This window comes from Mobula hypostoma, chromosome 28 (assembly GCF_963921235.1).
Source record: "Mobula hypostoma chromosome 28, sMobHyp1.1, whole genome shotgun sequence".
NCBI lineage: Eukaryota > Metazoa > Chordata > Chondrichthyes > Myliobatiformes > Myliobatidae > Mobula > Mobula hypostoma.
Window position 1 is genome coordinate 34,694,375 of NC_086124.1, and position 12,256 is coordinate 34,706,630.

General features: G+C 49.6%; 1 protein-coding gene across 6 annotated transcripts in view; it reads left to right on the top strand.

Moving 5' to 3' along the window:
• Positions 1–12,256, top strand: part of LOC134338799 (myocardin-like) — a 75,009-nt gene that overhangs the window by 12,913 nt on the left and 49,840 nt on the right. For 3 of the 6 annotated variants that reach the window (XM_063034863.1, XM_063034864.1, XM_063034867.1), the window contains exons 2-4: positions 1,394–1,549; positions 2,739–2,794; positions 9,046–9,121. In XM_063034863.1, coding sequence (XP_062890933.1) covers positions 1,394–1,549; positions 2,739–2,794; positions 9,046–9,121 — 288 coding nt within the window. The remainder of the gene's footprint in view (positions 1–1,393; positions 1,550–2,738; positions 2,795–9,045; positions 9,122–12,256) is intronic. The other 3 variants (XM_063034866.1, XM_063034865.1, XM_063034868.1) reach the window with 3 other exon arrangements.

Consider the following 12,256-nt stretch of genomic DNA (forward strand, 5'->3'; position numbering starts at 1 on the left):
GTCTCTGTACATCGACACAGTCAGTCTTGTCTATAACAGTGTACGGTCTCTGTACATCGACACAGTCAGTGTCTTGTCCTTAACAGTGTACTGTCTCTGTACATCGACACAGTCAGTGTCTTGTCGTTAACAGTGTACTGTCTCTGTACATCGATACAGTCAGTCTTGTCGTTAACAGTGTACTGTCTCTGTACATCAACACAGTCAGTGTCTTGTCGTTAACAGTGTACTGTCTCTGTACATCGACACAGTCAGTGTCTTGTCGTTAACAGTGTACTGTCTCTGTACATCGATACAGTCAGTCTTGTCGTTAACAGTGTACTGTCTCTGTACATCGATACAGTCAGTCTTGTCGTTAACAGTGTACTGTCTCTGTACATCGACACAGTCAGTGTCTTGTCCTTAACAGTGTACTGGCTCTGTACATCGACACAGTCAGAGTCTTGTCGTTAACAGTGTACGGTCTCTGTACATCGACACAGTCAGTGTCTTGTCGTTAACAGTGTACTGTCTCTCTACATCGATACAGTCAGTCTTGTCGTTAACAGTGTACTGTCTCTGTACATCGACACTGTCAGTCTTGTCTATAACAGTGTACTGTCTCTGTACATCGACACTGTCAGTGTCTTGTCCTTAACAGTGTACTGTCTTGTACATCAAACTGTCAGTCTTGTCTATAACAGTGTACTGTCTCTGTACATCGACACTGTCAGTCTTGTCTATAACAGTGTACTGTCTCTGTACATCGACACTGTCAGTTTTGTCGTTAACAGTGTACTGTCTCTGTACGTCGACACAGTCAGTCTTGTCCTTAACAGTGTACTGTCTCTGTACATCGACACAGTCAGTTTCTTGTCGTTAACAGTGTACTGTCTCTGTACATCAAACTGTCAGTCTTGTCTATAACAGTGTACTGTCTCTGTACATCAACACAGTCAGTCTTGTCTATAACAGTGTACTGTCTCTGTACATCGACACTGTCAGTGTCTTGTCCTTAACAGTGTACTGTCTCTGTACATCAAACTGTCAATTTCTTGTCTTGGCTGGTTGACAGTGTTGTTACCTTTCACACAAGTGCTGGGTGTGTGGAATGGGGGTGCTGACAGAGGTAAGGTAGGTTTTACACAAGTCCTGGGTGTTTGGAATGCCCTGCAAGGGTGGAGTTAGAGACAGATACATCAGAGAGACAGTATAGGCCCGTAATTCAAGAGCAAGTTCACTATGATTTCTCAGAAATCACTCTGCATATCTATCCTCCAGGAGTCTATTGAAGTGATTCTGAGTATTCGGGATGTGATTTGACAATTTGAATGGTCTGCTGGAGGATGGGTATGAATGGTATGAGTGTTAGCAGGACAATAAATCAATTGGCTCCGTGTATCTTTGTGAATAGCTGGATCAGCGGGGTATGTGACCTCTTCCCAGATGTGTCAGGATTTGGGGAAGGCCAGCCCATCTCACCCGGACTCTCTCCACTCCACAGTCCTCCAGCTGAGACTGCAGAACCGTCTGGGGAAGGAACAGCTCTCTGCACAGGGCACGATGCCACGTACGTATATGTATGCGGTCAGACACAGAGTGAGGCTCCCTCCACACCGTTCCATCATAAACCCTCAGGGTCAGACACAGAGTGAGGCTCCCTCCACACCGTCCCATCATAAACCCTCAGGGTCAGACACAGAGTGAGGCTCCCTCCACACCGTCCCATCATAAACCCTCAGGGTCAGACACAGAGTGAGGCTCCCTCCACAGCGTCCCATCATAAACCCTCAGGGTCAGACACAGAGTGAGGCTCCCTCCACACCGTCCCATCATAAACCCTCAGGGTCAGACACAGAGTGAGGCTCCCTCCACACCGTCCCATCATAAACCCTCAGGGTCAGACACAGAGTGAGGCTCCCTCCACAGCGTCCCATCATAAACCCTCAGGGTCAGACACAGAGTGAGGCTCCCTCCACACCGTCCCATCATAAACCCTCAGGGTCAGACACAGAGTGAGGCTCCCTCCACACCGTCCCATCATAAACCCTCAGGGTCAGACACAGAGTGAGGCTCCCTCCACACCGTCCCATCATAAACCCTCAGGGTCAGACACAGAGTGAGGCTCCCTCCACACCGTCCCATCATAAACCCTCAGGGTCAGACACAGAGTGAGGCTCCCTCCACAGCGTCCCATCATAAACCCTCAGGGTCAGACACAGAGTGAGGCTCGCTCCACACCGTCCCATCATAAACCCTCAGGGTCAGACACAGAGTGAGGCTCCCTCCACAGCGTCCCATCATAAACCCTCAGGGTCAGACACAGAGTGAGGCTCCCTCCACAGCGTCCCATCATAAACCCTCAGGGTCAGACACAGAGTGAGGCTCCCTCCACACCGTCCCATCACACACTCCCGGGGTCAGACACAGAGTGAATCTCCCTCCACACCGTCCCATCACACACTCCCGGGGTCAGACACAGAGTGAATCTCCCTCCACACCGTCCCATCACACACTCCCGGGGTCAGACACAGTGAATCTCCCTCCACACCGTCCCATCACACACTCCCAGGGTCAGACACAGAGTGAAGCTCCCTCCACACCGTCCCATCACACACTCCCAGGGTCAGACACAGAGTGAAGCTCCCTCCACACCGTCCCATCAGCCACTCCCGGGGTGAGATATGGTGTTGGTCTGAAGCTGTGGATTTAGGTTTCTGATCTCCTTGTTAATATTTGAACCATCTGTCTTCCCCCAGCACAGAACGGGTTACCCTCCTTTGTCGAGCAGAGGAGGCCACTCGAACGAGGAAAGGTCAGTGATGGTACATCAGGTAATTGAGGGAGGGATCTCAGGTGAATATCACACAGCAAGTCTTGAGTATATACATTTCCCAGATAGTGTGACACCGATTCCCTCACCCTCCACAGTGTGTCCACAACAATGACCCTCCACCCTCCCAGTGTGTCAACAACAATAACCCCCACCCTCCCATTGTTTCAACAGCACCAATAACCCCCACCCTCCCAGTGTGTCAACAACAATAATCCCCACCCTCCCAGTGTGTCAGCAACAATAACCCCCACCCTCACAGCGTGTCAGCAACAACACTGACCCACCCAACCCTCCAAGTGTGTCAACAACAATAACCCCCACCCTCCCAGTGTGTCAGCAACAATAACCCCCACCCTCCCAGCGTGTCAGCAACAACCCTGACCCTCACCCACCCTCCCAGTGTGTCAACAACAACAATAACCCCCACCCTCCCAGTGTGTCAACAACAATAACCCCCACCCTCCCAGTGTGTAAGCAACAATAACCCCCACCCTCCCAGTGTGTCAACAACAATATCCCCCACCCTCCCAGTGTGTCAGCAACAACAATAACCCCCACCCTCCCAGTGTGTCAGCAACAACAATAACCCCCACCCTCCCAGTGTGTCAGCAACAACAATATCCCCCACCCTCCCAGTGTGTCAGCAACAATATCCCCCCACCCTCCCAGTGTGTCAGCAACAATAACCCCCACCCTCCCAGTGTGTCAGCAACAACAATAACCCCCACCCTCCCAGTGTGTCAGCAACAACAATAACCCCCACCCTCCCAGTGTGTCAACAACAACAATAACCTCCACCCTCCCAGTGTGTCAACAACAATAACCCCCCACCCTCCCAGTGTGTCAACAACAATAACCCCCACCCTCCCAGTGTGTCAGCAACAATAACCCCCCACCCTCCCAGTGTGTCAACAACAATATTCCCCACCCTCCCAGTGTGTCAACAACAACAATAACCCCCACCCTCCCAGTGTGTCAGCAACAACAATAACCCCCACCCTCCCAGTGTCTCAACAACAATAACCCCCACCCTCCCAGTGTGTCAACAACAACAATAACCCCCCACCCTCCCAGTGTGTCAACAACACTGACCCCCACCCTCCCAGTGTGTCAACAACAACAATAACCCCCACCCTCCCAGTGTGTCAACAACAACACTGACCCTCCCCCACCCTCCCAGTGTGTCAACAACAACAATAACCCCCACCCTCCCAGTGTGTCAGCAACAATAACCCCCCACCCTCCCAGTGTGTCAACAACAACAATAACCCCCACCCTCCCAGTGTGTCAACAACAACAATATCCCTCACCCTCCCAGTGTGTCAACAACAACAATAACCCCCACCCTCCCAGTGTGTCAACAACAATAACCCCCACCCTCCCAGTGTGTCAGCAACAACAATAACCCCCACCCTCCCAGTGTGTCAACAACAATAACCCCCACCCTCCCAGTGTGTCAGCAACAACAATAACCCCCACCTTCCCAGTGTGTCAACAACAATAACCCCCACCCTCCCAGTGTGTCAGCAACAACAATAACCCCACCCTCCCAGTGTGTCAACAACAACAATATCCCCCACCCTCCCAGCGTCTCAACAACAACAATAACCCCCACCCTCCCAGTGTGTCAACAACAATAACCCCCACCCTCCCAGTGTGTCAGCAACAATAACCCCCCACCCTCCCAGTGTGTCAGCAACAACAATAACCCCCACCCTCCCAGTGTGTCAACAACAATAACCCCGACCCTCCCAGTGTGTCAGCAACAATAACCCCCACCCTCCCAGTGTGTCAGCAACAATAACCCCCCACCCTCCCAGTGTGTCAACAACAACAATAACCCCCACCCTCCCAGTGTGTCAACAACAACAATATCCCTCACCCTCCCAGTGTGTCAACAACAACAATAACCCCCACCCTCCCAGTGTGTCAACAACAATAACCCCCACCCTCCCAGTGTGTCAGCAACAACAATAACCCCCACCCTCCCAGTGTGTCAACAACAATATCCCCCACCCTCCCAGTGTGTCAACAACAACAATAACCCCCACCCTCCCAGTGTGTCAACAACAATAACCCCCACCCTCCCAGTGTGTCAGCAACAACAATAACCCCACCCTCCCAGTGTGTCAACAACAACAATATCCCCCACCCTCCCAGCGTCTCAACAACAACAATAACCCCCACCCTCCCAGTGTGTCAACAACAATAACCCCCACCCTCCCAGTGTGTCAACAACAACACTGACCCTCCCCCACCCTCCCAGTGTGTCAGCAACAACAATATCCCCCACCCTCCCAGTGTGTCAGCAATAACAATAACCCCCACCCTCCGAGTGTGTCAACAACACTGACCCTCCCCCACCCTCCCAGTGTGTCAACAACAACACTGACCCTCCCCCACCCTCCCAGTGTGTCAGCAACAACAATGTCCCCCACCCTTCCAGTGTGTCAATAACAATAACCCCCACCCTCCCAGTGTGTCAACAACACTGACCCTCCCCCACCCTCCCAGTGTGTCAGCAATAACAATAACCCCCACCCTCCCAGTGTGTCAACAACAATATCCCCCACCCTCCCAGCGTGTCAACAACAACAATAACCCCCACCCTCCCAGTGTGTCAACAACAATAACCCCCACCCTCCCAGTGTGTCAACAACAACACTGACCCTCCCCCACCCTCCCAGTGTGTCAACAACAACAATAACCCCCACCCTCCCAGTGTGTCAGCAACAATAACCCCAACCCTCCCAGTGTGTCAGCAACAATAACCCCCCACCCTCCCAGTGTGTCAACAACACTGACCCCCACCCTCCCAGTGTGTCAACAACAACAATAACCCCCACCCTCCCAGTGTGTCAACAACAATAACCCCCACCCTCCCAGTGTGTCAACAACAACACTGACCCTCCCCCACCCTCCCAGTGTGTCAACAACAACAATAACCCCCACCCTCCCAGTGTGTCAACAACAATAACCCCCACCCTCCCAGTGTGTCAACAACAACAATAACCCCCACCCTCCCAGTGTGTCAGCAACAATAACCCCCACCCTCCCAGTGTGTCAGCAACAACAATAACCCCCACCCTCCCAGTGTGTCAACAACAATATCCCCCACCCTCCCAGCGTGTCAACAACAATAACCCCCACCCTCCCAGTGTGTCAACAACAACACTGACCCTCCCCTACCCTCCCAGTGTGTCAACAACAACAATAACCCCCACCCTCCCAGCGTGTCAACAACACAGATTCTCCCACCGTCCTCCCTCCCAGAATGTCCACAGCAGGAAAAACACCGAAGTGACCCTGATCTAGAATCCATCAGAATTAAAATCCATAACGCAGCCGTCTGGTTTCTCAGCGAGGAAAAGAGAGGTCACCCTGGCCGCAGCGAGAGCGGAGAGCAGTAAATGGCTGTTCCAGTGTGCAGCCTTCTGTGTCGCTTCTCCAAACCCCTTGTCCCAAGGACTGGCGTGTTTTCTCTCTCTCCATTGAAAGGCAGAGAGAATGAAGAGGGATTGCTTGAGCAGAGGGCCTCTCATCTGACAGCAGCCCGCGATTAGCAAGTACATTGCCTGCAGTCTCCGCACTCCGGCCATGATGTTTCATCCTCCCACCACGCCTCAGTTGGTGAAATGGGCACTGACCCGGGGTTGCTCCGTGACTGGGACCTCCCGGCACTGAGGGTGCAGGCCTTGCAGGCCATTCCTGGAGTTAGCAAAGCTCCACTCCACCCACTCTCTCTGACAACCCACCATTGTCGATCTCAGACTCTGACAGAGCCCCAACCACCTTGAAAAGAAAGGAAAGACAGAAGAGAAGTGGACAAGCTGGAAGAAGTCGTCTTGGTCTGTAAAATTCACTGATGCCATCTTTCCTTCACACTCAGACTCATAGTCACACAACACAGAAACAGGCCTTTCGGTCAAAATTGCCCCGCTGAGCCAGATCCCCATCTAAGTCACTCTCATCTGCCCACATTTGCCCCGTATTCCTCTAAACCTTTCCTATCCGTGTACCCGTCCAAGTCTCTTTGAAAGGTTGTGAAGGTATCTGCCTCATCCACTTCCTCTGGCAGCTCGTTCCATGGATGGGCCACCCTCTGGGTGAAAAGGACTCGCCCCTTGGGTTTTTGTGGAATCTGAGTCAACGTATATGTCTGGAATGTAAGTTAGTATGAGTATTAGTCTGTGCCTGTATGTGTTAGTGTGAGTATGTGTGTGAGTGTGACTGTCTGTGTGTGTTAGTATGGTTGTGAGTCTGTGTGCGAGTGTGTGTGTGCGAGTATGTTTGTGTGTGTATGTGAGTGTGTGTGAGAGTGTATGAGTATGTGTGTGAGTGAGTGTGTGAGTGTGTTTGTATGAATGTGTGCGTGTGTGATTGAGTGTGCATGCAACTGTGTGTATATGCATGAGTGAGTGTGAGTGTATGTGTTTGTGTGTGTGTGTGTTCGTGTGAGTGGAAGATTGTGTGTATATATGTGAGTGCGATTGTGTGTGTGCATCTGAGTGCATGTGTGAGTGAGTGTGTGTGTGAGTGAGTGTGTGCATCTGTCTTTGTGTGAGTGTGTGTGTAAGTGAGTGTGAGTGTTGTCAACTGAGTGTGTTTATTATGAGTGTGCATGACTGAGTGTGAATGTGTGTGAGTGCAAGTGCAGTTATGTGTCTGAGTGTGTGTGTGTGAGGATGAGTGTGTGTTTGTGAGTGACTGTGTATATTTGAGTGTGAATGTTAGTGTGTGTGAGTGTTTTGTGTGTGAGTGAGTGTAAGTGTGTGTGTATGAATGTGAGGGCAAGTGCAAGTGTGTGTCTATGTGTGATTGAGAGTGAGCGTGTTTGTGTGTCAGTTATTTGTGTGTGCAAGCGTGAGTGTGCTTGTTTGTGAGTGTGTATGTTTGTGTGAGTGTGAGTGTGTGTGAGTGGGAGTGGGAGTGGGAGTGTCAATGTGTGGGTGTGTGAGTGCACGTGAGTGTCAGTGAGTTGTGAGTGGATGTGTGAATGTGTGAGTAAATGTGTTTGTATGCGTAGGTTTCTGTGAGTGCCTGTGTGTGTGACTGAGTGTCAGTGAGTGTGACAGTCTGTGCGTGCATGTGAATGTGTTTGTCTGCAGCTGTTTCTTGAGTGAGTGTGTCTGTGTGTTTCTGTGTCAGTGAGTATGTGTATGAGTGTGAGTGTGTGTATATGTGTGTGTGTGACTCAATGTGCATGTGAGTGTGTGTATGAGTGTGAGTGTATGCTTTTGAGTGTGTTTGTGTGTGCGAATGTGGAAGATTGCGCGAGTATGTGTGTGTGAGCTCGATTATGTGTGAGGATGAGTGTGTTTGTGTGTGTCAGAGTGTGCTTGCATTTGTGAATGAGTGTGAGTGTGTGTATGTGAGTTTGTGTGAGTATGTGTTAGTGTGTGTGTGTGAATGTACAAGTGAGAGTATGTGTGTGAGTGTTTGTGACTATATTTGTGTATGTCTGAGTCAGTGTGATTGTGTGTGTGAGAGAGTGTGTTTGAATGAGTATGAGAGTGTGAGTCTGAGTACGTGTGCTAGTTTGTGTGTGTGCAAGTGTGAATATGTGTGAGGTTGTGTGTGTGAGTTTAAGTGAGTGTGTTTGTGTGGAGTGTGTGGAGTGTCTGTCTGTGTGCAAGTGTGAGTGAGGTTGTGTGTGTGTGAGCTTATGTGAGTGTGAGTGTGTGTGTGTGAGCACATGTGCGAATGTGAGTGTGTTTGTGACTATATTTGTGTGAGTGAATGTGAGTGTGTCTGCATGAGTGAAGTTGTGTGTATGTGGATTCTATAGGGTCAGTGCAATGCTGAAAACCACCCTCCCTCCCCCAGTCTGTGTTGAAGTTTGAGGGGGGGAGGAGAGGACGGAGAGGGGAATGGGCAGAGAAGGGAGGGAGAGGTTTGGATAGAGACGTTTATAGCACTCAGCAGGTCAGGCAGAATCTATGGACGGGAATAGAGAGATGATACTTTGGGCCTAGACTCTTCATCAGAAGAGACCTGTTCATTCCCCATTAAATCTTAATCCTCCTCCATAGAATCTGCCTGAGTTGCTGAGTTCCTCCAGCATCTTATATGTTACTCTTGAATTCCAGCATCTGTTGGACTTCTTGTGTTTATGATATCTATCCTTCTCTCTCTCCCCCAACCTTCTCCCTCCCATCTGTCCCCACCCCCTCTCCTCCCTTTCCCTCCCCATCTCCTCCCCCCCCCCGCCTTTTCCTCCCTCTCCACAGAATCAGGACTCTCTCCAGCTCAAGAGACACAGCCCCCCCCTGCACCCGGACCTTGTGCAGACAGACATCCCAGAAGGTAGGGTCATTCACATTAATCTGTTGTTTTTAATGACATAAGAAGAAGAAAAAGAACTTCAAGTCATTTTCAAGCCCATCTCTGCTACTGGATCAGAGGCGGCCGGAGTCCTCTGTTCTGGGCCAGTGTCCAGGCGTATCCTGCCTCTCCCGGCGATGAAGTCCAATGCTGTTTCTGTAGCTCGGGGTTTTCACAGGATGAGGTTACTAGCCCCATGTGCAATCCTCCTCCTCGATAGCGTGGGTGTGGAGAGGATGTTTCCTATGGTGGGCGAGTCTAAGACCAGAGCACACACCCCGAGAATAGAGGGACGTCATTTTAGAATGGAGAAGAGGAGGAATTTCTTCAGCCAAAGGGTAATGAATCTGTGGAATTCATTGTCACATGCAACTGTGGAGACCAAGTCACTGGGTATATTTAAGGAAGAGTTTGATAGGGTCTTGATTAGTCAGGGCATGAAGGGATACGGGGAGAAGGCAGGAGAGTGGGGCTGAGAGGGAACTGGATCAGCCTTGATGAAATGGTGAAGCTGACTCGATGGGCCAATTGGCCTAATTCTGCTCCAATATCTTATGTCCAATCCCTCTCCTTTCGCAGCCTGACTTGGCACCGTAGTTGGCTGAGTTGAACTTGCCAGTTGGTTTTTAAATTACTCCAGATCAGATGTGGACTTGCCCAATAACAACTCCTTCCAATTTACTCTCCTGAGTTCTTGCCTAATACTTATGTCGTTTGCACTGTCCTAATATAATACCCCTCACCGGGGCCAACTTCCTCTGATTCATAACTATTTCAAAACTTGCGACGGTGATGGCTACTGTAAGAGGAGTGCTTGATGCCTCTGGACCGGTACTCAGAAGAATGAGAAGGGAATCTCATTGACACCAGTCAAATGCACCATCAAGGGGTGGACAGGCAAGACTTTCGAAGGGCTAATTAGAACTTCTCAGATTAAAGGCAGATGGGAGACTGTGATCGCCCGCTCCATACCACACGGCGCTTTCTGAAAGGCCAAGGTAGAGTGGATATGGAGAAAATGATTCCAATAGTAGGGGAGTTTCAGACCAGAGGACACAGCCTCAGAATAGAGGGAAATCCCTTTAAACAAGAGATGATGAGGAATTTCTTTAGCTAGAGGATGGTCAAATTCAAGCTCAATTTCATTTGTGATCGTTCAGCCTTGCACAGGTATACAGCTAAATGAAGCATCGTTCCTCTGGGGCCAAGTGGCAAAATACCATACATATAAAGAACAAATTTGGCACATTGGCCATAAATCAAAGTACTGAGTACAGGTAATAGGGTGTCATGTTGAAGTTGTGCAAGAGGTTGACAAGGCCTACCTTGGAGTATTGTGTGGAGTTCTGGTCACTTACCTACAGGAAAGATGTCGTGTACATACATCTACTGATGCCTCTGATAAGCTTGAACGAGTAGAGAGAAAATTTACAAGGATGTTGCCAGGTCTGGAGAACCTGAGTTATAAGGTAAGATTGGCCAGTGTGATCATGTTTGCTGTTGTGTGCTGGGGCAGCAGGCTGAGGGTAGCAGACACCAACAGAATCAACAAACTCATTCGGAAGGCCAGTGATGTTGTGGGGATGGAACTGGACTCTCTGACGGTGGTGTCTGAAAAGAGGATGCTGTCCAAGTTGCATGCCATCTTGGACAATGTCTCCCATCCACTACATAATGTACTGGGTTGGCACAGGAGTACATTCAGCCAGAGACTCATTCCACCGAGATACAACACAGAGCGTCATAGGAAGTCATTCCTGCCTGTGGCCATCAAACTTTACAACTCCTCCCTTGGAGGGTCAGTTTATTACTATTTAATTACTTCTGGTGCAACTGTAACGAAAACCAATTTCCCCCGGGATCAATAAAGTATGACTATGACTATGAATAGGTTCGGACTTTATTCTTTGGAACATAGATCGAAAGGAGATTTGATAGAGGTATACAAACTTATAAGGAGTATAGATAGGGTAAATGCAAGCAGGCATTTTCTACCAAGGTTGAGTGGGACCACAGCTAGAAGTCATGGGTTAAGGGTGAAAGGTGAGAAGTTTAGGGGAACATGATGTGAAGCTCCTTTACTCAGACCGTTGTGTGGGCTGCCAGTGCAGGTGGGCGTGCAAGCACTATTTCAACATTGAAGAGAAGTTTCAGTTCTAGGAACAACAGGCCCCTGAGCCTGATTTCAGATGTAGAGAACAACAGGCCGGTGAGCCTGATTAGAGTTGTACAGAATGTCAGGCTGGTGAGCCTGATTTCAGTGGTAAGGAATGACAGGCCTGTGGGCCTGATTTCAGTTGTGGGAAACGGTATTTGCTGTGAATTTGGACCAGTAGATGCCTCTGTCGAGCAGTCTAACTGAGTTTTCTGCCACTGATAGTGACTGTTTTTCCAGAAACCCGTTTTGTTCTTTACCTTCCTGGCACACTGGCTGAGCTGAAGCACAAATATTATGTTCAGTTCTGCTGAATGCAGAGGTACCAGCAGAGGGCCCAGCATTAATTTCGATGGGACACACATCAAAGTTGCTGGTGAACACAGCAGGCCAGGCAGCATTAATTTCGATGGACTTGTATACAACAGCTGAGGCTTTATAAGACGTTAGTCAAGCTGTGTTTGGAGTACTGTGAGCAGTTTTGGGCCCCCTATCTAGGGCATTGGGGACGGGACAGGGGGATGACAGGAATTATTTCTGGAATGTAAAGGTTAATGTATGAGACGTGTTTGATGTCTCTAGGCCTGTACACGCTGACATTCAGAAGAATGAGGGGGGATCTCATTGAAACCTTTCAAATATTGAGTGAATGTGGAGAGGATGTTTCCTCAGGCTCAGAACAGAGGGACATCTATTTAGAACAGAGAAATGAGACAGAATTTCTTCAGCCAGAGGGTAGTGAATCTGTGGAATTCATTGCCACAGACAGCTGAGGAGGCCAAGATACTGCGTTTATTTAAAGCAGACATTGACAGGTTCTTGATTAGTGAAGGAGGGAAAGGTTATGGAGAGAAGACATCAGGACAGGGTTTAGAGGGATAATAAATTTGCCATGATGGAATGGCAGAAAATACTCAATGGGCCGAATGGCCTAATTCTGCCCTGTGTCCTATTGTCCAGGC